The sequence below is a fragment of the Pimephales promelas genome, chromosome 23, assembly GCF_988280905.1.
Source record: "Pimephales promelas chromosome 23, fPimPro1.hap1.1, whole genome shotgun sequence".
Lineage (NCBI taxonomy): Eukaryota > Metazoa > Chordata > Actinopteri > Cypriniformes > Leuciscidae > Pimephales > Pimephales promelas.
In genome coordinates, this window is record NC_142791.1 from 6,774,019 (window position 1) to 6,801,931 (window position 27,913).

Genomic DNA, 27,913 nt, shown 5'->3' on the forward strand with positions numbered 1-27,913 from the left:
TTCATGTTGAATTACATTTATTATTGCATACATACAACATCAATTGCTCCATACATAAATGTGCACTTTTGATATGCACTTAAATTACAGATCGAGTACTCGTTACTGAATTGCAGTTTTGGGGTTTGTGTATACATACATATAAGGTTAATACCACAGACTTTTGTTCACTACTGGGCTAAAAGCTACAATGGAACGTTAACTTCACAAAAGGAGTTAATTCCTATAAAATCTCGCTTCTTTTAAACTTGCGCTGGCAATGTCAGGTTCAACGCTTCCATTACATACAGAACACCTGAACAAATCACTTCTAATGCCTTTGAATGTTAAGTGGTTACATTGTATTTATCAGGCATCAAAAGAAAAATAGATATAGTTTAGTATCCATAACCTGATACTTCTTACTTCTCTGTATTCTGGAGATGTTCACAGTTAGTGCTCAGAAATGCATTTTGGAATGGATTTCTCATGCATCAGTACACATAATCTAGCTGGCCGGCTTTCTTCTGACCCCTTCCTCAACCAAACCACAAATGGAGACAAACTTTTCAGTACTTTCCCGGTTCAAAAATATATCCATAAGCTCAAAGCCAAAATATGTTGCTCAACACATCCCAGGAGAACATTTGAACAACTGTGCAGATGTTAAATTTGTACCTAAAATGTAAACAAGGAACAAAAATACAAGTAAAATACTGCTTTCCTGAAATACCTACACTTCAACCAAGACTGAATCATTTCACTTTGCCCTTGAAGGACATTTAAAAATCTGCATAATATGAGGAAACCAACTCCACATATAAAATGCCAATGCCGGAAGGCTGACCATTCACCCATAATGCATCATTACACAGTCCAGAATGCTATACAACCAACAAAAACAACTGAGGCTGAACCATTAATCCAATAAGAATCCAATAAACACACTCAAACACATTTGAACTTCTTCAAAATGTCTAAGGCATTATTAAACAACATAGGATGGTAGCTTTAAACATTATGGCATTCATAATCAATCTCTGTTTATTTAACAGTCTGTCTTCCCCTCAAGATTATACCATTCTTCATACCATAACAAATATATTTCTATAAAACAGTTTTAAGACATAATGCTATAATGATTTATAACAAAGATCCCTCAACAACGACGCAAACACTCAAGCGCACTCACACGAACAGCTAAAGTACACAGAAACAGACGTCACACTCCAAAATACAGCACAGTATTTCCCCACACAACAATAAATAGATTTATCCACAACCTGTTCAGCGAAATTAAAAAATAAGATATCATTGAGCGAATAAGTACACATTGCACAAAATAAAGCATGATCGACATCCCGAAGGAGGAACCCACCAAACCAAACACACACACACACTACACATTTGTTTAATACAGCATTTCTGTCAAGAGCTTTGGATCAGATGAGACTGAAAGCACATGTATATACAGTGTCGAGGAATGAGAGGGCCACCGTGACCCTCTCCGCACAAACGTAGCATCTCAAACGTTTGTGTTTGAAAGCCTAGAGGGCCGAGCTCTTCAGTGCACTTTAGATATGCCATGTATATGCTGCAAATATAAACACAATTCAGACCTACTTTGCATGTTTTTTTCCCCCACTAGGAAGACATATAATCACTATGAATATGTATAGAAGATATATTTTGAAAAGCTAAGCACATTGGTCGTGCTACGCAATGCAAGGGGTGGGAGGGAGTCTGTTGTGTGAACATAGGCCATAGAAACTGGTGAGAGATACATTCATAATGAGAGAAACAATAAAACATATCTTGGCTCACTGAGAAGCCCATTTAACGGATATGATGGCGTAGAACAGGTCGGACACAGCCAGGCATTTTAAAATATGTGCGTTTGATGATACGTTTTTCTTATTTGAGTTACAGGATAAAGGGATATTTCACCAAAAAGTGAAAGATCTATCATCATTTACACACCTTACGTCTTTACAATGCTGTTTGACTTGCTTTCTTCCGTGGAACATTTTTTGAAAAATAGTTTTGTGCGTATAATGCAAGTCATTGGAGTCCAAAACAACCCCATTGAGATCCATTGAATGGACACATTTTTTGTTCCCCAAAACATCATCTTTTGTGTTCTGACGTGAAGGTGAGTAAACGATGAAATTGAAATGCAACAAGATATATAATTTAAAATTTGTACATTTTTTTTTTTTACATCTGATTAATATGTAGCTTGATGCTGAATGATCTGCGGGCTAAATGTTTAATATCTGGCCATTGAACTGTAAAGTTTTAATAAGTTAATATGCAAATTACAGTATCTCAGCCCATTATTTTAAATTTTAAATCTAAAAAACATAAAGTGATAAATCTGCATGAATTCTTCTTGGTTTCCTATCTGCATTGGGTTAAAGGCAACAGCCAGATTTCTTTCTTTCATACAAACAGGTCAACAATTCCACTACCGCACTTTTATACACGTATAGATACACAATAATATTTTCTCCATATTTTACATACATGTTCTGAGCTGTATCATCTCTCTGTAAATTCATTTCTGGAAGGGATGTGGGCGTTTTTGATGCTGGTATTAGTCCTGGTTGGGATCGGAGGGGGGATTGTGGGGAATGTAGAGGTGGGAAGCGACACCCAGTTGCTGTCCATGTCAAAGCCTGAGCTGGGGAAGCTGCTCTGGGTTTGTGGGAAGGGAAGGGATGAGGCTGCGGGTATAAGTGGCGGGCCGGTCCCAACTCCAGATGGAGCCTTTCGTAAAAGGAAGTCAAAGCCTGAGCTGGGGAAGCTGCTCTGGGGTTGTGGGAAGGGAAGGGATGAGGCTGCAGGTATAAGTGGCGGGCCGGTCCCAACTGCGGATGGAGCGTTTCTTAAAAAGTCTGAATCGTCATCAAAGGTGACCCACTTTTGGGGCTGTTTGGTTGGGGCTGCTGCTGTAGCAGGAACGAAGGATTGTTGTCTGGAGAAAGATGTTGGAAGAGTGGAACTGTGAACCACAGCCGACATGGCCCTGTTCAGGCCAGGTTTGGCTGCTTGGGCCTGATGCTGGGTGTAGAAATCGGGTGTGAGTGGTCGGTGTGGGGAGGACAGCAGATTGCCGGTGAAAGGGTTTGTGCTGTTGGGTCTGGGTTGGGCGTCTGCCAGGAACGGATTGGGGGATGAACGGAGGGACTCCTGGGATTTGCTGCGTGAGGTGACGGGTGGAGACAGTAGACATGGAGCGTTGCTGGTGTCCTGAGACGAGAATAGGGAGAGGGAGCTGGGTAACGTAGAGGAAGAAGAGGAAGAAGAAGAAGGGGAGGGGGTGGATGAAGATGTGGAGCGAGGGAGTAAAGCGGAGAATGATGCGTTCTGGAAGAGGGACTGGTTGTTAAGCATGTCGAAGGGGTCTAGTTTCCATTGTGCTTCTCTTTGGACTCCATTCATGTCCTTGGCCTGGGGAAAGAAAAACATAAATCAAACTTATGATATGATGAGAAGCTAGAACATATTGGAGTTCTAAAGTCAACATGAAATCAGATTTGAATGTAATTACATATGTTGGGGAAAATGTATTGTTTTTTTTAAATGGTCACACCTTGGCTGTTTGAACAGTAAGAATGTATCTTTGTGTTTTATGAATGTCATAACACTAACTTCATTGAAATGTGGGCTTTTGCACTGGTTGAACCTTTTCATAGTTCCTAGAACTAATGGCAGCAGTATCCACTTTTTGGCGTGATCGCACTACCAGGATTTAACACCAGGAACGTATTTTGAAGGAAGTAGGGTCTAACCCAGCACTATAGAAACTATCTGTGACGTTAAGTGTATGCTGATAGGCCGAACGCACCTGAAACAACAGCACCCGCAATTAAAAAAAAAAACAAGTTGTGTACACAAAGATTATAGCCTACTTCTTCTCAGAAGTGACATTTGGCATCAACCACACAGCAAAGGCTTATACTTGTTCATATACTGTCTACTTTCTTTGTATGACAGTTTTATCTAGTAACGTATTATACGGAACTGTTAAACAAATCTTAAGGAAATGAAGACAGAAAATGGGAGTGTTGTCTTCTCAGGCTCTGCCGTTCTCAGCGCAGTCAAAATAAAAGTCACAGCAACAAGAGTGGTATACATTACTTCAGAGTTCCTATTGGCGGTGAAAATGCTACCAGGAACAAACATGACCCAAGGGGAACATTTACTTTTCTGGGAACTACCCTGGTGTTTCTACTTTAACTATCCTGCTTCATTATTACAGATGTAAAAAGAGTTGAAAACCCATGTTGTTTCATGTTGACTTTTCATTTTAAACAATGTGTTCGTTACAAATATTGATAAAAATCAAGATGACTTGTTGGTTGAAACATAAATGGTGCTATGACATACATCAACATAAATCAAAAACTGAAAAATAATAGGCTACTGTTTTATTAACCCATCATTATAAAACAAAAAACAGCATTATAAAACATCAAAAAAGACAAATATAATTAGTGTGCAAGTCTACTATAGCTATTAGAAGTGCTTATCCTTGTCCAAGAAACATTGAAAACCATTATAACATACATCACAGATTAAAAACAAACAATACCCACAACAAATACTGGATGACACTTTCCTTGAACCCCCCTGTTGGAAAAACTTGATAAACCTCATAACCAGGTCATTTTTTTTGTATATACAATATTATCAAGGGGTTCAAGTTAAGTTTTTCTTCTGATATCCAAAATAAAAAAGGTTAAATTAAAGATGGAAAAGGGAAAAACCAACTATAACATGGAGGATCCTATATGTATGAGCACCCCATACATCGTGACTACAGGCTATGGTGCCATGAAGACAACGTAAATACTAGAAATTACTTAATCCAGTACCTGTCAACCTGAGGATTGCTCCTGCTGGTGAAAGAGAAAGACACATGCATCAAGAAGAGCGAAACATGACTAAGAGAACCACCTGAAAAAAGTTGTTATAACTAGAAAAGTAAAAAAGAAAGAGGAAGAGGGAAGGCCTTGGATTATCTGGAAGAGGCCTTCTTAACCCCAGGATGGGATCTTGTGGGTCCTTAGAAAGCAAAAAAACTACATCCGCACACTGAAGTTACAGCTCCATACATTTATCTATAAATAAACATCGCAAAGTTCCGACTGATCACCAATGTGCCTGAAGAAGACCTGATTGGTCGAAACATTGCGTTAATAAATAAAAAAAAATAATTTTTGAATCTTGCGGGTCCTTGCATCTTTGATAGTGTTGATCTTTATCACGATTAAATATAAGGTTTATGATCTTGACATCCACGCAAAAGTGAGCAGAGAAAGAGGACTAACCTGGGTTGTAGGAGGAGGAGGAGCAGACTCAGGTGGCAGTGCGTGTGCGGACCGGCTCCGGGGCGGAGGCTTGGGAGATGCCAGTCCAGGCTGTGGGGCGGCAGCGGCTCCAGCAGGTGCTTGGGGGGCCGGCTGAGGCATCAGAGGGGCAGGAAAAGTGGGCTGCATTGGTGGAGGGAGCTGGGCTTGCACAGGAGGCTGCACTGGTGACATAGACTGAGGCTGCATGGGTGATATCATCTGAGGTCTCATGGGACCTGGCAGTGTGGGAGGTGGACCTGAAAGACAGACACACAAAGTAGATGGTTAAAGATTGGTTCAACTTTTAAAACATACACATACATACATTACATATATATACATTTTGCATAAAATCTCATTAAACTATTGAGTTTTAAACATTTCTCAAAGAGTCTGGAAACGGTTCTCAGTCTAAACCGCTACTTTCTGCAAGCCTACTCTGCTCTTATTGGTCAGATGGCTCAGTCGGTTGTGATTGTTCTACAGCTTACAGTGCGTGTCAGAAACGAAACGCCTATTATCAAATCTAAATTTCATCTCCAGTAGAGGAAAGTAGAGGAAGTGAGACTGGAATTGCTGACGACTCGTTACGCAATTCAGAATCGGTTCTTTCTTCTAGGAGACAATAACTTTATATGTCGTGCACTTTAATCTTTAATACTTTGCAGACGTTTTACATACACAAACAGCTATATTACACACTGCATGAAAGGTAATATTCAAGAAAGCATAAGAAAGCAGGGGCTGCACTTCAAGAAGAAATGTATATACAAAAATTATAATACAAAAGGAAAATTAATAGGTAATTAGAAGAGTTTAACAAACCCAGAGGCAGCTCGGATGGCTTGCTTTGGGGTTCAGCAGTGGGTCTTGGTGCTCCGGGGTGATTATCAGGTGAAGGTCGAGGTGCCCCAGGATGCACCTCTGCTATGGGTCTGGGGGCTCCGGGATGAGCAGGAGGAGGAGGTCTAGCCTGAGGATGGACACTGATAACTCCTGCTCGAGGTGGAATCTAAAGCAAAATCATAATATTTTACATAATACACATCTTATTTTTTTTAAATAATATTCATGTCAATTAGCCCACCCACCGGCCTTGGGGCGCCTCCAGGGGCAGATCCAGTTGCTTGACCTCGACCTGAAAAACAGCCAATGCCATAATCAAACATTCAGTAATAGTTATAGAAAATATGTTTGTGAAAATATCAGAAAACCTATATTTTGAAATTCAAATGCCACTCAATTAGTCTATACTAAAAAAACGATGATGGAAGATTAAACTTAAACAGATGCTTTAAAGGTCCCCTGACATCCCCTGGTTTTTTAACATTAATATGAGTTCCCCTAGCCTGTATATGGTCCACCAGTGGCTAGAAATTTCAATCGGTGTAAACCGAGCTTTGGCTATCTTTCTCTGCCTTTGAGAAAATGAAACCTCAGACGGGTTGATCTTGAATCTCCCCTGTATGACGTCATACGGAGGAAAGGTAACCACACCCTTCAAACAGACCATTCAAATCAGAGGCTAAAATCAGGCTAGGAAAAATGCCTTTTATTTCTAAATTATGACTATTTTTGATCTAAAAACATACTAACATTGTAAGGGCATCCCAGAAAACATTATAAAATAATAAAATAACCCCATGTCATGGGACCTTTAAAAGAAAGCCGCTCCTGTCAAGAACGTCAACTAACTTTTTTTTTAGCACTATTTTGTTAAAACTAGCCTGAGACTTGCAAAATCATGGCATGGCAAAGTTTCTGTCACAGATGAGTGAGACAAGAACTCACCAGCTGCATCTGCACGTGCTAATGCTGGGCTTTTTTGTCCTTTTGTCAGCATGAGGGGAAAAGTTATTAAAAAGTTTGTAATTATTCAAAATTAGTTTTGTAGCACATTATAACCTTCAGCTAAGGAGAAAATACATTTGACCAAACTGACTCCAAACCTGATGGAAAGATCCTTTCTTTCTTTTTTTCTCTATTCAATTACATAAGCTAATTCACCTAATTCAACCCAGCACTTCACACTCACAAACTAAATCAAAATCATTGGAACAACTGAGACTTCATGCACTGCAAGATGGTTGACTTGAACACACAAATTATATAGTTTATTTCTGTTAGCAAGTGCAGGAGGTCTCAACTGACCAGGAGGTCATCATACACAAGGACGAACACTGCAAGAATCTTCTAAAATCTAAATTTCTTTCAGAAATTACCTTCATAATCAGTCAGATCAAACTCTAGATTGAGAGGCTCAGCAAAGCCTTTGAAGGAAAATTCAAATTGTTTCCAAAAACATCATGAACAAAAATACAGTTGCAAAAACATTTACAGTGCAAACTTGATCTTCACAAACAACAAAAAGACAAAATTACAATTTTGGCTCAAGAAAAGCATATGAAACACTACCAAACAGAACACAGAACCGCATCATAGTGCATTAAATTTAAAAAAGTTAACCACACTTTAATATCTAGGCCAACTAACCAACCAAATCACAACATTATATACAGCTTTACCTGCTGAATCTTTTCTAACAGGTGTAGTAGAACCTCCTTTAGAACCGTTGTAAAATGTCAATGAAAAAAAAAAAGTGAAAAAAAATTATGTACTGAACACATTTGTTTGGGTGTTTCAATCCCTGGAAAAACTTGTGTCATTTGGGTTTTAACTTCTGGTGAGAACAAATCAGAAAATTATCATGCCTGTGTAAAAATTTACAAAGACTTCATAGCTGTACCTGAGGGTGGCGGTGGGCGCTGTGGAGGTGCAGGTCGGGCTGGTGGGGCATTGGGGCGTGGAGGAGGGGCGCGTTTTGGCTCTAGCCCCTGTGATGAAGGAGCTCCAGCTGGCTGACCATCAACCGGAGAACCTGAGCAAAGAAAAACAAAAACATCTCATCATCAAAAGCATCAAAACAACAGCCTGAGAGATTCAGCTCAGCCCACAGCACTGCAAACCACATCGAAGCCTTGACACACATACACACACTCTATAAGCTCAGGAACCATTGAAGCACATCAAAACAGCACTCTTTACCTGCCAGTTCCCTTCTAATGGATGCTGGGCTTAATCCTCCTTTTCGCATTGTAAAAACAAAGGAAAATTAACGTACTGGAATATTTGGTCTTCTGGAATGCTCACCACTTATGCTCACTAAGACTGCATTTATTTTATCTAAAATACATTGTTTAATGCTGTGATGCCAAATCTGAATGTTAAGCATCATTAAAGTGATACTCCACTTTTTTGGGAAATAGGGAGCCTATTTCCAAAAAAAAAGTGGAGTATCCCTTCAATTCATCATTAAAAGTTTTAGTGTCACATTGACCGTTCAGAAATATTTAGTCAATTTTGATCAATTTATTGCATCCATAGTGAATAAAAGTATTAATTTATTTGAAAAATAAAAATCTTACTGACCCCAAAATTCCAAACTGTGGTGTAAAAATTAAATGTAGTAAAACGTAGGAAAGGACAAACCAAAAAAAAAACAAAAAACAAAAACAAACCCTGATATAAATAAATTTGGGTTGGTCAACGTTGAGTAGAATCAAATATTAGCATTACCCTGTGGTGGTCCAGCTGTGCGCGGGGGGGCTCTGCTGGGCCGGATGGGGGGCGCAGGCTCTCCATGGGTAGGAGAGGGGCAGGGGCTGCTGCGTGGGGATGGGTTTGGGGACGAGCCCAGATCCAAGCTCGCTCTAGGCTGCAGGTGCTGGGGCAAGATATCCTCAACCTCCTCGTCCACATCACCTGTCAACACAGCAGTAAAAGTTGAACTCCACACTGTCCCGTGTTTGCATTAGTTCATGTTGCATTTTGGAACCATGCAACCCAAACAGACCCATACCTTCCATTTCATACTCTTCTCCAATGTCAGAGTTTTCTGCCAGCAGAGTGGAGCTGGTGGACATTGGGATGCTGCCGCAGATTCTCTCCACACTCATTTCTTCCTCTAGACTCTTTATCCAACCAGGACTCCTCAGACGGATGTCTATGGTCTTTCCATTCACCTGCATAGGGTGGTGGGATATACATAATGACCTGTCATTATTATGATACAGTAAAATGTATTTCTGCACTTAAATGTTCTTTTTTTAATTTTTATAATGAAACTTATTGTACAGTTGAGTCACTTACAGTAGAGGCACTCAATGACAGAGCTGCCAGTGCAGAGTATCCCTCCAAAAACGTCACCCACATTTTCTCTTCAACAAACCTGTTCAGGAAAAAAAAAATGCTCTAAAGTTTGGGGTCGGTAAGAATTATTTATGTCTTTTATGCTCACCAAGGTGGCATTTATTTAAACAAAAATAGTAAAAATAGAAAAATACTTAAATATTGCCAGACTTTTAAATAACTGTCTCTATAAATTCTATATATTTTATACCCCATTATATTTTGGACCCCATTGAATTCCATCTTAGAAAATCTATGATAAATACTAAGGAAGTCAATGGCTACCAGTAAGGAAGTCAATACTATAGTATATAGTATAGTATACTATAAATACTAAGGAAGTCAACTGTCTGGTCGATGCCGGTAGCCAACAGAAGTAAGAAAATCATACTGTACTTGAGGGTGATTAAATGATGACAGAATTTTTATTTTTGGGTGAACTATCCCTTTAATATTTTTGGGGATGAACAGAATTTTCAAAAGAACAGAATATATTTGAAATAAAAATCTTTTGTGACATTACATGTCTTAACTGTCACTTTCATCAAATTAATGAATACTTGTCCTTTACAAAAAAGAAAGAAAAAAATGCTAGTGTATAAATAAAGTTAAATAACAAACAAATATTAATAATAATTAAATTATACATGCAAACAATTCTTACCTGATAAGAATAACCTCGCCAAACTGAGCAAACTTGTCTAACAGGTCGTCGATCAAAGCATCATCAAAGTAGTCATCAGGACCGGAAGAGCAGAGAGCGACGAGGATGGTTCCATCAGGTGGACCCTGTAGGGCGATCACGTCCTTATACACCTGATGTCTGGCCTCTGGGTCCACCTCAAGTACGTCCATGTCTATGATGGCCACCACAGGCCTTTTGAGAGACTAATGTTAATGGCAATAGAACTGCGATCTCCCTTACACAAAAGCTTATGCGGTCCACAATGCGATTTAACGGTCCAATCCTGATCATTTTGGTAACAAGAACAAAAACATACTTTTTATATTTTAACAATTACTTAATGGACAGCCTCCTGCTGTACCTCTGAGGCCAACTGGATGGCACTAAGAATGCTGTCAGTGTAAATCCTGAAAGTTAGTCTCGCTCACCTGTGATCAGAGGTTTTGAGCTCTGCTCTACCATAGTACTTGAGCTCTCCAGGGCTCCATGGGTACTGATCTTCCTCACTCACTGGAGCTCCTACTACATTCAACTCCAATTCTTCGGCTGTAACACACACACAGGCAGGCAGATCTAGTGAAAATGTAAACTTGGAGGGAAGTAAGCTGTTTTATTCTGCATTTAAAATTTGGTTGTTGGTTAAGGATATATTCTTAATTAAATTCTCACCGGTTTTATCAAAGTTCCACTTTCTTCTCTTCCACAGCACACGGTCAGTCCAGGCCGGTGTGCGGCACTTCTCACTGGTGTCGTAGTCCTCCGAAAACAGGTCATATTTGTAAGTGGGGGCAAAATCCAGCTTCCCTTCAATAAAGCCTTTGAAAACCTGGAATGTGAATAAAGTATAAAAAAAAAGGTCCAGAAGAGTGAAAAATGATTTGCTCTGCTGATATAGTTGTGCCCCCACACTAAAATACCTGTCCAGCATTCTTCTGCTCCACCAGTTGATCTCCAGCAATCAGTGAATCCCAATTCTGCTGTCTGATCAGCTCCTTCACCTCTTCATTAGGAATATTTATCCGGTAGTTGAAATCTCCACACCAGAATACATAATCATGGGAGTAAAGGAGACGACCCTAAAACATAATATAAATTTAAAAAAAATACTATATTACAATTTATTAATGATAAACATTTCATATTTCTTTGTATTTATATTAAAAAATACATACAAATAATGCACATATATTTATATTAATATTTATTATTATGCATCTAACATTACTAATAGCAGCAATATTACTGTATATTAAATAATATTATAATTGTTTTTTAATAGTTCATTCTAATGCACTTAAATATTAATACTACAACAGCTAATTAATATTGTCGATCAAAAAATGAACAAACTATTTATATTATTTCTGTAATTAATTACGATTAATCGCACCTAACATTTAAAGTTTTTAATATATTTTTATATTGTAATAATTTCACATTTAATCTCCAAATAAATGTAGAAACACCATAAAGACAGTAAATTTTAAATATGTGAACTAACAGGTAGGAAACATCCAGAAATTAAATAGTTATCAAACACTTCACAATCTTCACTACATAATTTATAAAATAAATGTATATACATTTTTATTAAAGCTACAAAAGTTATTCAGTTGAAAGTAGTGAGGGATTTTCTATTATTCTTTTGTACTTTGATTAACATGATATCCAGCAGCAGGTTTATTAGGCTACTGTCACTTTAAAACATAATGCGTCATGCACATGGTATCCTTTTGACATCCATTTTCTGACAACCCTTTATGTTCATTTAATACTTATTTCATCTAATTTAAGACTGTGCTTACGAGGATACTCAACAAAACGGCCATTTGACATAAGTTTGTGTTGTTTTTTCAAGCATGAAAGCGAACAGCTGCTACAGTCTGAGGCAGCTTTCTGAGCATGTGCATTGTGTGTGAATCTCCTACTGTAACGCACTTAGTTCTCTTCTTTGTTTTGTCATGCTGGAACGGTTTAAAAGCATTTGCATAAATAAGAGCGTGATCACAAAATATAATGCTAGCCAAAGGATTATGAAAAAAACAGATGAATTAAATATTTTTAACGTGTTAAATTGAAAAAAAAATATCATGCGTTAATGTGTTAATTCTGACAGCCCTACTACTAATACCATTATAATTAAAAAAAGAAGAAGGTGATCATAACCTGAGCAGAAGTACATGCATTTTTACATCACAAATGATTACCATAGGAAAGGTCAGTTTGCGTGCAATTTCATTGTAGTCGTCGTTTCTCTCTTTGACCTGTGACTGGCCAGCGGCAAAATGTGAGCACACGAAGCAGATGCTAGTTGTGTGGAAGAGCATGCGAATAGCCACTCCTCCTTTATTACCGGTGGCCCCGCCCATGCCAGTCTTCACTGTATCGACAGCAACGTCCCTATTATAGAACAGAAGTCATTTAAATCCTCTTAAATACTTGAAATGATCAAACTAATTTACAAGCTATTAAACATACCTGATGAATGGTGCATGCTGAGGGCGTATGAAGACGAACAGACACACACCCACCAGCTGCTCTGAGGCCAGCAGCACGTATTTTTGATCTCGTGAGAGGTTCTTCTGCAGTTCTGCAGCCCACAGCTTCTGATTAGTGGTGCTGCCAGGGAAGAAAGGAAAGTTAAACAGTTCTCAAAGGAATGAGAGCACGACGATTTCACAAAGAAATATTTAATGTCGATTGAAAGAAACTATTATTTTGCAGCACATTCCGACCACCGACCACAGGAAATGTTGTTTCCGCTTATCTTGCAAGTACAGACCAAGAGCTTTTAAATCTCTAACATCGGGTTAGTTCTTACCTTGCGCTGACAATATTGCCAGCATTCAGCTCCACCATTTCCTCAAAGCCGATAGCAAAGATGTCCACGGGGTTGGATTTGTTATCTGCATGACAAAGCAGTAACAGGTCACTAAATTATTTTCATTAGTCATTTAACTGACAGATTTTAAAGAGGACCTATTATGGTATTTAGGACCCCTCTAAATACACTGCAACCTAAATACACATTTCACTTTGAAGTATAATTTGCATTGACTTTGCATCAACACATACCCTGGAATTCTGGATGTCCGGCCTTCTTAGGAGCATCCAACAACCAATCATTAAGTGTGTGGTTACGAAACGCAATGCTGCGGAATTGCTTGCCCCCGTTTACGTTCCATGTACCCACACACACTCTGATCTTCTTGGGTCGTGTGTACTTGTAGTAGTTCTGACACATGCCCAGAAGGACTCTGGGAGACGCTAAAAACAGTAAGGGAGACAAATTAAAATGAGTAATGAGTACTACAGTTAGAAATAATATGAAATAATATCTTAGACATGGAACTAATGGCCAGACATTGACCAAACCATGATGAGACAGATTCAATTCTGTCCTTGAAAGTTGGACAAAATGATGTCGTATTTAAAATAAGACTACACAGACAATTAAAATGATGATAAAAAGATAAAAACACGCAGTGCAATGTCAGAGGCGCCAAAATAAACACAGAGTTTATGACACATGGAAACATAAACAGTTATGGATTTATGGCTGGTCTGTGTATACTGTACCTGACTGTAAAATGGGCTCAGAGACTTAAACCGTAAGCATTAAGGAGAAAAAGAAAAAGAAAGGGAGAGGGGGAAAAGAGAGGTTAACAGTTAGCCGTTAGACAGATAACAGCATTAGTCCTCTTGTTCAGAGCTAATCTCACACCCAAAGCAGACGGGAGCCGGAGATTAGCACGCTAGCATGAGAAAACTCATTCAAACCCACATTCACACAATGAAATCAGTCCACTACAGCGGACGGATCTCATAAACCATGGCCACAAACACACAAAAAACAGTCCAGAGCATGTTTGAACGTAACCAACTGTATCTGAAACAGTAAAGTCTAAGAAGCATTTACCAGGTATTTTTAATATTGAATATATCTATATAATTAATTATATAATAATACTATATTCATTATGTACTTATGTTCACTAAATGGGTATTTTTTATCCCCATATTCCAAAAATGTGGGGTTTTTTTCTTACTTTCGGGGCAGAGTCCTGGTTTATTTCTGACTCTAGAGTGTGGCATTGTAAATCGTACCATAAAGGCTGCTGGTTGTGAGGAGGGCTCGTGCTTTATCTGCCAGGTCACTGTTGAGGGTGCTGCCCAGTCTCAGGATGTCAATGGCTTCCTGTTTAGAACTGTCAAAGAAGTTGTTCTGAATGGTTCGGGTGACAGAGCGAGCGCCGTCTTTTAGCTTTCCACCCTAAAGGGAAAAAAAACAAAGAAACAAAATAGTTAATATAAAACAGTTAAGGGCTGGAAAACAAAACAAAACAATTTATTTAAATGAACATCAGATCAATTCTTAAACAGGGATCCAGATTGCAGCTCAAAGGTCGGATTTTGCAACCTTTTTTCCTGCTGGTGCGACTAAATTTGGTTAGAGGTTGAACTGGTAAGAGCTACCATTTCTGTTCCATATGAAAAAACATCAAATGGCAAACAAAATGAAACAGGAAAGAAACTCGAAGCTCGATCGAAGCTCGGAGCAATATTAGACAGCGCAGCACAAGGTTTACTTGCGGGCCGATCTCTATCAAGTTTTTTTTTAGCGCAGGGAGATCCAGTGAGAAGTCGTCACAGCATTAATAGCATCGTAGAAAGATCTATTAATGGGAAGCATTCAAATTCGGTGCTTTGTTATAAACCATATCAGATCAAACAGCACTGACATGGAAACCAGGAGAAACATTGAGCCATGAACGAACAAGTTAAAGAAGGCTATTGAGTCCACAAATCACCAACATTCACCATGGATTTAATGTACCACCAACACTAACTGTAACCATGGTATTGTGGCAGAAACAGTCAAATGTGAAGCCTTTTGCCTTTCTTAACCTTTTGAGAGTGAAGTTCAAGGATTTTTAATGTGCTTCACACTTTTTCAAGCAAAGCTCTACATGTTATACAATCTAAATGTTATTTTTAATGTGATGACCAAAAATAGAAAAAATATTACAATTTGATCAGCATCTCAACTCAAGCTCAGCGCTTTACTGTCAAATGTGCATTTCCAAGAAATAAGGATGCAATATTATTAGTAACTGCACTTATTAATGCAAAATAATAGTAATTTTATGATTAAATTATCTTAATGATGAAAAATCCCCCCACGCCACAGCGCTACCAAATTAAAAGCTGGTGCCATCAACTGTAGAACTTAGTGGCTGGCTACGGTGCTACTGCTCTCAAATGTTAGACTGCAGCCCTGTTATATACATTTCTTTTCTGTGATTAGCTAGATAAAGCCTGAGGTTTGAGGCCTAGCTGCATGGGCGAGGTTCACAGGCTTTTATGGTTATGGTCTGGAAAGAGGCCTAATTAAAGCTGACAGCACTGCCAGCTTCAATAATCTCTCTCTATTAACACAACAGAACCGACACAAAACAAAACAGAGCAGACAAAATAAATACAGCATCACAACTCAAATGGACACTGGGTACAGTTAACTTACCGAACAGGAAGAGGAACAGCCATAGGAAAGCAAGAAAAACATCAGACACATGAGTTAAGACAACCTTAACTTAGACAAAACTTGAAGAGAAAAGGTGAAAATCAAGCTTTTAATGTTTATATGTCTGTCTATTGTGTTTTAATTACAAACCATGTGCAATTTCATAAGTCAACACACCATTGGTGAGTATTTTCTCCTAAAAACTGCAGTGAACCAAAGACAAAATGGTTTAAAATGGTCACAAACTACTTTGTAACCAATCAAGTCAACGTGTGATCGTCAATGAGTGGATCTCTGAGCTGGTGTGAGTGAGTGGAGGCAGGGCTACTTTGCATATTCATTGAACTGCGTATACTAAACGAGGCAACGGTGTATAGTTACATTCACGCTATTTTAAGGCATGACTAAAAAAAAAAGGTAAAAATATTTAAATATATCATGTTGGTAATTAAAGATGAGTTTTAAGGGATACAAATATTAACTACATGGGGACTTTAAGGGGCGAAGATAGCACAGAAACGTCAATTCTCAACCGTTGCCTTTTGTGCTGCATTCTTTGCATGTGCTTTAAACAAACCTTAGCCTTGCCATCCAGAGCGCCAGTGCCTGCGTAGATTTTGCTGACGGAGTCTCCATTAGTGGACCACATAGAGCGGAAGACCTCCTGAAAGCGAGCCACCAGCTGAGGCTTCTCCGTCAGACCCATGTCCTCCAACTGTTTTGGAAGCATCTGAAAAAAAAGAGATATATTATGTAATATAATAAATGGAAGACACGCAAAATGTAAAAACAACTGTAACTGTTACAAATATACCTCAAGTGCAATGAAGGCCTGGACACTGTTTGTTCGGTCCAAGCAGTCCAGACAATTGGAACGAATAGTTCCAGTTTGACATCTGTGGTGAACACAATTGTGGTAGACAATTTATTCAGCTATTTTTGGTTATCACCGTAGCCAATTACTTTGTAGACCCTGAATCTCGAGAGTGTCTGATTAGTTACTTGAATATTGTGTAAATAAATTATTTCGGCATTTAAATTTTATTAATATACATTTTCAGAATCATAAATTGCATTATATTCACATTTTTTTTGCCAGCCAAAATGTTGACAAAATATTTACTTGAAGTTCTCTCTGAGATTTTAAGTTAATATTTCAATAATTTAACAAGCAGATAATTAAATAAAATATATTTGAAAAAAAAAAAAAAAAATATATATATATATATATATATATATATTTATTTATTTTTTTGTAATTTTTTTTTTCATTAAGTGTTTTACTTTGATTTTGTTGGTTTACATAATTTTTTTGTAAAAAAAATTGTAAAACAAAAGTTTGTATGTTATGGGGCATGTAATTCTTTTTAAACATTTTTATTTTGTTGAAAAAAATCACTTTAAATCCTATTCCTAACCCACTTACAGCCACTGAGTTAGAAGCACTGAAATGAAAATCAAGCAATTTAATCGTCTGTGGAAGAGAGAGAGAAAGTTTTTCAGATGCATGATTGCGTGTCCATGTTCTGTGCATGGGTGGAGTCAGGGCCAGAGTTGGAGGAATGAAGGTAGGAACTTTTGAGTTGTGTATTTTAAAAATCTGCCGACCGTTTTACAAATCCCATACACTACCTATAATCTTTTCATTAATTATTAGTATTACATCAACTCACAAAACCCCCTGTAGTTTCCTCAAGAGGCAGTTTGTGAAACCCTGTATTGTATTTATTATACCATATTACAAAGAAACTGTAATAAAATTACTTTAAATTATATTGTGCATGCATAGATAAAAATGTCACTTTATTTCAGGTTTAAAGACCCCAGTGGCTAAAAAAACTAAAATATATATCATGCACTAGTTATTTCAAGTCGTAAACACAACAACAAATTAAATAAACAACCCGATGAAGAAAATGTTTTGTTATTCTATGCTATTCTTCTAGAACCAGCAGTGTTGGCACTGTTGGGACGGTTTATATTATAACCCCACCTCTGAATGCCGGCCTCCCCTGAGTAGTAGAAGAAACCACATTCCTCCAGAAACTTGCTGATCTGAGGTTTCAGGTTAGTGTTGAGCTTGTCAGTCTTCCCACCTTTAACCATCTGATGATAGTCAAAGTTCAACATTTTCACAGCCTTTGCATGCTCCGAAGCGTTCAGGTGACTCTGTGGGTGAAGACAAAGAGTGTTTACACAGTAAAGAAAGCAGAAATGTAAGCAAAATGTAAAATGTTCTACTAAAAAAAAGACATAAAATGAATATTTGTGTTTTCTGTGAAGTGGTTAGAAAAAATGAGATCGCAATGGGCTAAAATCGGTATCGGCAGGTCAGAATCGGCGCATTTCGAAAATAAATAAATAAAAATCACCTGGAATGCTTTACTGAGCATGTGTTCGCCCTCCTTCATACCCAGCAGGTTGATGATCACCTGTTTGCCATAGAGCCTCCTCAGAGCGCTGAAGTGTCTGGACAGGAAACATCACACAGGGTTAATAATACACATTCATACACGTTAATCGTACTGAAGCTGAATAAATAACAAATGTATATCTACTCCAATGCTTCAAGAAAAATCAAAGGTGATTTTAAAACTAAGGAAGCTGCGGAAACGAGATCAATACGAGATCAATAGTTCATTCATGACGGAGGGTGAGGAATGAAAGCCTCACGACAGTGTTGTCTGCATCTACTTCTCATCACGACCTGACTCAGCACTCCAGGGAACAGAGCAGTGACTCATGACGAATAAAGAATGCCCATCATGCTCAGCGTGAGGAGCCAGGGCTGGATAAGAATAAATCCTCCCACATTTTCAAAATAAGATTTTATCAGTTTAATCAATCTATTCCTTCATTGTTTTTAAAAAATCATAGGAAGAGATTGTATTGATGAAGAGAGAGGACATCTTAAGTGACCTTGACGAGGTCATGCCGTTTATTAACCCGTCCCAATGTAACAAATGCTTTAAAACTGGCTCACAAATGCTGACCTTTTTTAGACTATCCATTTGATCAAAAATACAATTTTATAAATAACAAATGATCTGTTTTGAAAATACTTAAATATTGTATAAATAAGTTTTTTTGTATTAAATATAATTTATTTATAAATAGATTAATTGCCAATAAGAACGTAAAAAATTACAATTACATTATATTATATTACAGAGAAATTGTAATAGAATTAGTTGAAAAACATTTGCACCCAAGAAACCATACACATAAATAAAATACATTTGGTTTAAATTTGAGTAATTTGATTTATTATTATTTAGCTTTGATTATTTTCTATTTCAGTTTAGTACTCCACTTCCTTACTTTAACTAATTTTTTTTATTTAAGTTTAAAATTTTCTTGTAATACACATTTTATTTAAGCTTAATTTCAGTATAATTTGAATATATTTATTTTTTATATTTTAATTGTTTATAAAACACTGAAAATGTATTAAAAATACAAATAATAAACTATTATTTTAATGTAATTATTAAAAAATTTTGGTCCCATTTTGTATTAGGTGTCTTTAACCACTATGTACTTTTATTACTATATTTATTTTAACAACAAGTAAAACATAAAAACATGTATGTACACTAAGTGCATTTTATAAATTAAGTACATAGTAGTTACTTAATCTAATGGTGTGCCTTACACTGTGAGACACCAATGTGTCCCTGAGCAAGACACTTAACCCCTAGTTGCTCCAGAGGCGTGCGACCTCTGACATATATAGCAATTGTAAGTCGCTTTGGATAAAAGTGTCAGCTAAATGAATAAATGTAAATGTAGTGGTCAAAGTATTATTTTACAGTTGGGTTTACTTTATAGAATGGGTTGAGATGTTTATATTATGATGAGTAAGGAGCTGGAAATCTTATGCTTGTATTCAGCATTACATGCGATCAATGCTGATGTCATGAGCCGTTTATATTTATGAGACAGCAATAAGTCTTGTTAAAAAAGTTCATATTTGAAATTGCGCCTTGAGACCCCCTGTAGCACTTCATCCAGCCGTTGGAAACTCATCTGATTGGGGTCCCTTTGGAAGACCCTAACTGCAAATCGACTAGTTAAAAACAAATCCTTACGCATGACTGAACATTCCCATCCAAACAGTGTTAAATAACAGGACTGATTGTTGAAGCAGGGCCCGCACTTCACAAACGTCTGCTGGATTGCTTTCATCACGCACTAATGTTTGGGCTTTGGCCAGAACAGCTGGACACTGGCGCACACAGCACCAGAAAGCAGCGAAATCATAATTACCTCTCAAAAGCAGGCGCGTTTGCTTCAAAACCTCGGGACAGCTTAACACGGTGGGATCCCACCTTTGTGCAAAAGAAAGAAAACACAAAAAAGGAAGAAGTGAACGATTTCATATTTGGTGCAAGAGGAAATTAAGGTGTCAAACGAAAGGAAGATGAGAGAGACAGCGAGAAAGACAACACAGGCCTGTCCCGCCTGCTGAGTAGAGATGCATTTGAAGATATGAAAAACATTTGCTGCAGAACACAGTTGAGCCATCAGTTATGACTTCAGAGATACCGATCATACCAGGAAACGCATGAATTTTACAACCTGCCTAGACAGTCATGAATCGAACTCTAGAGAGAAGTTTGAGCTTCTAATATTGGCTAGTTTCACGTATTACTAGTAGCAGGAAGCACCTTTCTAATAATGGTTTCCCATCTAAAGGACATCTGACCAACTGCTCACATATTTCTGTGTAATGCATTACGTTCACACCTACAACCATAATAGGTAAGCAATACAGAGGACTATTCCATCAGTAGACTATGATGACTGGCTTCTCATTTCCTGCATTCTCATATAAGGTTACAACATTGAATACAACTGGTTCCTCTTCCAGCTATTTGACTGGTTCTTGGTGTCTTCTAACTAGGGTGACTGAAATACTCACCTTTCATTGTTTAAATTGTATGCCTTTTGTGTCATTTATTTTTATTCAAATTATTCCAAAATTTGCAACTAGGGGTCTTCAACAGGTGACCTGTGATGGTGCTGCAGTTGGTCCGTCAATTATTATTTGATCTCAAACTAATCTTTAAGGAAAAAATTTTAAAAATGTGTTAACCTAAAATCTATTTAAAAAAGTTAACTTAAAGCTTAAACAAGCAAAGCTTAAATAAAAAGTTAAATATGTGTCCCTATTACATTAAATAGTGTTATTTTAACATTATTTATATATTTTCATTGTATGTATTCATATTTTGAATTAGCTTTTATTTAAAATATTTAATATTGATTTACAGTTTACAAGTTTTAGTCATTTTTCCTATTTGTTTTTATTTTTTTTATTTTATTTCAGTTAAGTTTTTGTAGATTTAGTACGTCAACTTAACATTTCTTTGAAAAGTTTATCATCTAATATTTATATTTAATTTTTTCACCTATATTCTAATTAAGTTTTTAGTTAATAGCACAGCAAATGCTTTATTAATGTATCAAATAAATAAAAACATTGATTATAAGTAACTACTTTTACTTAAATGTATTTACATTTATATTTAAATATGCTAATTAGTTGTTTATTTCCCCATCAAGATGTAAGATGGAACAAGATGTCCCTGTTTCACCTCCAACAAGAGGTCCTTATTATAGGTTGAAGACCCCTGGTTTAGAGCTGGTGTGGGACATTTATGCTTTAGATTCAGTCAGTCTGTGCAGAGTCCCACCCAATTCTCTTTGTAGCCTCTGCAGGTCTCTGCCATTAATATTTCATACATTCAGAATGGCAGCAGAGATGAGCTCACATTACCCTGAGCTTTCTGGGAGAAAAGAAAAAAGTATCATGTGGCGATCCTACTTCCATTATTTTGCTCTTAATTTTGCAGACAGTGAAGATAATGGACTCAGTTAAAAGGTAACTCTTGGCAAAATTGAAGCTAGGCTCCTTTTGTTTATCTACCCGAGTCAAACTTTCGTGTAAAAGCATAATTAGAATAGAAACGCCACTTTTAAGACTGACTGTATTTTCGTTTTAGGTAAAAATGCCTTTTGAATGGGAGTGCATGGGGCACTTCTATGATGGCATCAAAATCACTGTTTAAAAGGCCAAGAAGGCTCGACACAACATAAAACTGTGCTCGAAGTAACACCAGGGGCTCTACACATGAACCTGAGCATTGAATTCAGTGCTTGTGTACACAGTTAACTAAAAAAATTCAAATAATCGAAATAATAATTCAAAATTCCAGCCACCGGAAACACTGATAAACTGAGCCGCACAAAACCTTTCTTTTTAGTGTACACAAACAAACCGCTGGTGATACTTCGAGCACAGTTTTATTTAGTGTTTTAAAAACAGCGATTTTGATGCCATCATAGAAGTGCCCCATACACTCCCATTCAAAAGGAATTTTAACCTAAAACGAAAATACAGTCAATCTTAAAAGTGGTGTTTCCATTCGAATTATGCCTTTACACGGAAGTTTGACTAAACAAAAAGAGCCTAGGTTCGATTTTGCCAAGAGTTACCCTTTAACCAACACCACCATGGCCTGAAATGACACAAAACACCTGTCATTCAGATTCAGTGCAAAGCTTTGAAAAACAGCTCAAGAAGGGTCACCTCACCAGCTTCCCACTAAAAGCAGAGATGATAACATCTATGCAATGTCAGAGGAAAGACACAGGCATTTCCAGACCTGCTTTCTGGCATCTTAACTTGATTTTGCAAGAAGGCAATACGTTCACCCGAATCTGGCTCCTTTCCAAAATAAATCTCGGTTTAGGTGCAACTTTCACTGACTGACATTGCACAAACTCTTTGCAGTAAAGAACAGATCATCCACCAGACAGAACTAAACCATCAATCTACCATCTTCTTGTTCCCATGTAGTCCTTTTGGCTCTCGACTTTGATTCAGCTGCAACACAATCCCCTGTAACGAGTGTTTCTGATAATATGAATAAAGGGGGTCAGCACTGGTGTGGTGTGATGAAGTGGAAACACAAGAAAATAGGTTTGTTATGAAGACTCAGCAGGGGCTTGGAACTCAGTGCTCACTCTTGAAAGCTCAGTGCAGTCGAGCCCAATGCAAATATTGTGAAAGCATGCGTCATATTGATTCAAAGCTTTATTGTACCTGAATTCCTGGCTGCTCCCAGAACAGAGGTATTGATCCTCGGATTTGAATGAAGGAGGATACTTTGTCATCAAGGAAAATAACCTGTAGGGAACACATTAGAAAATATATATATTATTTTCAATGAATACGGTGTTTAAGTTAAAAAGCAAAGGTAATTTAAAATCCAATGCATGGAAGGTAGACTGGTGCCATGCATGGGAGAATTTAACCCTTGTGCATTGTTCAAATTCACTACCCTTTCGTTATGTTCGTGGCTGAAAAAAGCCACTACTTTAAACTGCTGTAAAAATGTATCAGATAAAAAAATGTTTTTGCATAAATCTATTAACCGACCTCAGTCCTGATCAAAACTACTAATTTTTTTTAAAAAATTCAGGATTTTAACTCTTTAATTGCCAAATTCATAAATGATGTCACTGATTTGGGGGGGGGGGGGGGACACAAAATGACTTATTTTCAAAATAAAATATGATAGTGGACTGGATTTTTTTTTTTACCTTTTATCACAGTCTTGGACATGTCAAAGATTAGAAACAACATTGGTTTTGATGCATTGTTAGTTTTTGTGTAGCATCAGATTTTAATTTTTTCTCCCTCATTTACTGTTTGTGGCTGTTTTTGCCCCATTGACTTCCATTATAACCACATTTTTTGATTGCAAAGCCATGACACCATAAAATCATGCATTTTTGATTGTTGATGGTTTTCCCTGTTGGGAAGAGGTAAAATTTGTAATTTTTACTGTTGATAACCAGGTGAAATTTCAAAAAACTTCCCAAAATATGTGTCAAAATAAGATTTGTCACCAAAAATCATTCCATTTGCTGAAACAAAGAAAAAGTTACGGCCAAATTAAGACTAAAAAATACCCCTTAGTGGCTGAAAAAAGCCACAACAGCACATAAGGGTTAAGAAAATCATAAGTAATACCATGGTGTATACAGTAGTCAACATTTGAAATGGATCACCTTTCATCAAAGTTATATATGAATTACAACAATACCCGTTCTTGTCTAAGGACAACTTAGATTAACTTTTTTGATCCACTTCAAATGTTGACTACTGTGTGTGTGTGTGTGTGTGTGTGTGTATATATATATATATATATACTGTCAAACGATATGCTGTCAAATGATTAATCACGATTAATCGCAACCAAAATAAAAGTTTGTGTTTACATAATATATGTGTGTAGTGTGTATAATTATTATATATATATATATATATAAATACACACACATGCTTGTATATATTTAAGAAATATTTTCATGTATATATACTGTATATAGATTTATATATAATTTATATTATATATAAATATAAATATTGTATGTATAAATATAATTTTTTTCTTAAATATACATGCATGTGTGTGTATTTATATATATATACAAAATAATTATACACAGTGCACCCACATATATTATGTAAACACAAACTTTTATTTTGGATGCGATTAATCGTGATTAATCGTTTGACAGCCCTAATATATATATATATATATATATATATATAAATAAAAGCTTGGGTGTCCACTAGTTGTTCATAGGAATATTTTCAGACATAATTACATACTTTTATTAGGTTTTGCACTTGGATGTAAATTTGGACATTATCAAAGACTACTTAATTGTGGCTGAAATGTATGAAAAAGAAAAAAAAGAAAAGAAAAAATTTCTCATTTATTTATGGTGGTCATTTCTGACCACAAAGATCAAGTGAGACTATTTTTGTTTGTGTTTTTGTTTATATATCTAGTGCCACAAAAGTGACCAGGAGTTATACCATTCTGATTAAGTAAAAAAAAAAAGTATTCTAAAATGTAAATTTTTTTGGGGCGGGGCTAAAATAACCAAAGACCGCCAGAGGGTTAAGGAAGTGTGTCCAATGGTCATTCACAGGTAACTCATATTGTTGGCATACCTGCTCTGTCTCCACAAAGTTGGCCACCTGGCCGTCGTCATTTGTGCCTCGGACATTGAAACGTGTGCCTGCTCTCTCCGAGCTGAGCCGTGAGATCACGCACGCTTTGGCCTGTTTGTGCCCAGCGTAGATGGTGCGGATCTCCACACCGCCACACATCAACCTCAGCAGCCAGTCATCACAGTTCACCCCATAATGCTTGAGATGAAGATGGAGGGACTGATTCCTGTGAAGATTACTTTTTTTTTATTGTCTACTGATTGAGTTCAACAGTCCAAATAACTGGATATATTTTGCACACATGAAACACTATAAATAAATGTTTGGAAAAATATATATTTATATTAGATGGAAAAAAAAAATATTTCACAACTAAATCAAAAGGACCTTTAAGGGTTCAATCTGAAAAAGACCCACCAGAAAAAACGATTGTCAGATATGTCTTCTCTGATCCTGCGGTGGGCATTCAAGCTGAGGTCCAGACTTACTCCAGTGGAGGACCAGGCAAAATAGAAGTTCCCAGAGTTTAAGATTTTCCTGACATCAGCGATCCGGTCCTCATCTGAGGGGTCATTCTTCAGAGAGACGAAGTCTGTGCCCGTTACCCGAAAAACTTCTGAATCCTGGACTTTTCCAACTGAACTGCATCCTGTTGCGACCACCAGGCTGTGCAGCATAGAATCTCCTATGGGAGAAGAGTGAAGCGGATTCAGAGTTCAGTTCGTGAAGAATCAGACACATATGTATCATCCACTTGGTTGAATACTGGGTGGGATGAGTCTCAATGTCTATGTCGTATTCTATAAGGAATCTTTCAATATTATTTTTCTTAGAACTTAAAGTGATAGTTCACTTTGAAATAAATTTTTGGTATGTTTTAGTTAACCACAGCCAAAGTCCAAGAGATCTGAAGGCACGGGCGCTTCGGTCTGCGCAAGCGCCGGAAAGCGCCGAAAGTGATCTCTCGCGTGATTACGAAAAAAATTCAGCGTTGTCTGTTGATATATTGAAATCGTCTTCCATTGTGATTTCCTGTATATCTAAATATGTTTAGATCTTCACAGTGAAAGGTAACACTTCTGAAATCTCTGTGTAAATATTGAGTGATGTACCAACTGAAGCACCCGTGCTCTCGGATCACTTGGACGTAGCTGTGGTTTCAAGAGGTAAAAACTATATAAATACTGTTTGTTTTCTCACACAAACCGCTCGTTTCGTGACTTGGGCCATCAATGTGTACATTTAGTAGTCATTAAATCATGTTTAATTTGGACTTCTCTGTGCATGCTCTTTGAGGTGGTGACCATAGACCTGCATTATATGACTGACAGACAAGAACGGTTTGACCTAAAAATATCAAAATTGAAACTACTGCGCAACCAAGGACACCTACATCTTGGATCCCCTTGAGGTAAGCTAAAACATACCAAAAATTAATTTCAAAGTGAACTATCCCTTTAAGAGATGACAATGAAATATATTACACTTGCAAACTCTTGACCTTGAAATTACACTGTAATTAGTGATATTTGTATAAAAACTGCTTGATAATATGTTGTGCATTTCCTTCAATAAATCTTGGTTTTGCAGTGAATTTTAGTGTGGTGAGATTTACGCTTAATCTGGCGACAGAGTAGATTTGTATTTGTTGTGATGACAAACACAACTGAGAGAAAAAACGAAAAAGAGAAAAAAAGAGGCTGAGAGAAACTGTACCAAGGTTAAGACGAAGAACTCCCAGTATTCCATAAGCATCCAGCATCTTGGTGTACGCCGTTTTGATGGTCTCTTTCTCTGCCGCGGCTGTGGATGGATGACATCAAAACATTTACTTAAAAAACCACGTCATATATGCAGATGATTATGGTTATATGCAAATTTTACATTTTTCTCTTGCATCTAGGAAATTCTGGGAATCAATGGATTTTTTTAAACAGGGTTAACATGTTTAGATTTAAAATAAATAAAAAGTAAGTATTATAAAGGTTGTGAGGACAGTCTTACACAGTACAGCCACGGCTCCAGACTCAAACATCAGGCATTCCTCTCGATTTCTGGTCTCCACGATCACACTGTATGGAGGTGGATCCAGCTTATGATAAATACGATAACCTTTACTGAATGCCATGGCTCGACACAACCTGTTTCAGTCCTGAATAAGAAAAAAAAAAAACATTTCCTTTGAAAACATACCATATGAAGAAAACACCGCAGGGGTCTGCTAAACATTAGAACCCTCAAACCGCCTGCAGGTGCATTAAATGTCGCATCATGCAACCACGAAAACACACAATTCAAAGTGTTTTATGACAGCATCCTGTCATGAATCATTAAAATAAGAGGAAGGAAATAAACTGAAAGGACTGCACAGTTCGTGCTTTCGATATTCTTCTTGCTAAAACACAAGCATTTTCAACAACATGACACTAGCAAAAACATGTTAGTTATGCTGTCAACACGACAGCAAGGGATATGCTACCATGAACACAAATCCCCTCAAAGCCGAAGTAACGAGCTAAAATGTCCGACTCAAATGAAACAAACCATGCATAAACAGAGGATGACAGGTGCTCACAATGCCACGCCATAAACAATCAGATTTGCAACGTAAATTTATGAACATGTTTACAAATCCTGCACATACAGACTCTCTAACCTTGGGCCACTGTCTCAGTATGTAGCTGAAGGTTAGTGGACAAGATATTAATCATCATCCGTATGATAACTAGACTGAAGAAGATCAGTTCCCACCGGCCCTGGGTCAGACGAAATCAACAGTTAAGACAGACTGACAGCACTAAAGCCTTTATCACGACCAGCCCTAACGGCTAACGTTAGCCGGCTAGCTCTCCATCGCGTTTTTTAAACCATATAAACTGACATTTTACTAGTCACAGCGCGGTAATGTGTTCGTTTCTACGTTAAATCTACAGATTTAATATATCAGTATTTATTATGCATTTATGAGGATGCTTGATAAAGAAAAGGTTTGTGTACCTGTCAGAGTTGTGTCTGTCTTCCCCCGGTTGGTGGTGATAGTAGACGGCTAGAAACAAAATGATTAGCGGGGCAGGTACTAGTTCAAGCTCAGAAATACAACTGCAACCTAGAAAGGACAACTGCATTGTAGTAACGCCCCAGAC

General features: G+C 37.3%; 1 protein-coding gene across 10 annotated transcripts; it reads right to left on the bottom strand.

Annotated features, from left to right (window-relative positions):
* synj1 (synaptojanin 1) lies at positions 1-27,913 on the bottom strand. 10 transcript variants are annotated; one of them, XM_089126050.1, is made up of 32 exons: positions 27,768-27,913; positions 26,775-26,922; positions 26,487-26,573; positions 25,188-25,455; positions 24,771-24,996; positions 22,845-22,928; positions 20,003-20,064; positions 18,106-18,202; positions 17,727-17,902; positions 16,548-16,629; positions 16,311-16,463; positions 14,317-14,482; positions 13,789-13,812; positions 13,285-13,476; positions 13,031-13,115; positions 12,688-12,828; positions 12,417-12,609; positions 11,127-11,285; positions 10,879-11,035; positions 10,638-10,755; positions 10,189-10,401; positions 9,486-9,564; positions 9,196-9,358; positions 8,913-9,098; positions 8,382-8,420; positions 8,083-8,214; positions 7,128-7,166; positions 6,428-6,474; positions 6,162-6,348; positions 5,316-5,593; positions 4,860-4,880; positions 3,288-3,432 (listed from the first exon to the last, which is right to left on the bottom strand). In XM_089126050.1, exons 2-31 carry the CDS (start codon positions 26,896-26,898, stop codon positions 4,863-4,865), a joined length of 3,975 nt encoding a protein of 1,324 aa, XP_088982176.1. In that variant the 5' UTR covers positions 26,899-26,922; positions 27,768-27,913; the 3' UTR covers positions 3,288-3,432; positions 4,860-4,862. The 10 variants fall into 10 exon arrangements, with proteins under 10 accessions (XP_088982170.1, XP_088982168.1, XP_088982169.1 ...); XM_089126049.1 differs by having other exon boundaries at positions 4,860-4,883; XM_089126044.1 differs by lacking the exon at positions 4,860-4,880 and having other exon boundaries at positions 1-3,432; positions 14,317-14,473.

What these genes read in the sequence shown, in the direction of transcription:
- synj1 (XM_089126042.1), bottom strand. Translation starts at nt 26,898, where the DNA reads ATGGCATTCAGTAAAGGTTATCGTATTTATCATAAGCTGGATCCACCT. An exon ending in TCTGACAATCGTTTTTTCTG is followed by an intron (nt 24,997 to 25,187) that starts GTGGGTCTTTTT and finishes TAATCTTCACAG; the next exon opens with GAATCAGTCCCTCCATCTTC. An exon ending in GTGGAACTTTGATAAAACCG is followed by an intron (nt 10,756 to 10,878) that starts GTGAGAATTTAA and finishes TGTGTGTTACAG; the next exon opens with CCGAAGAATTGGAGTTGAAT.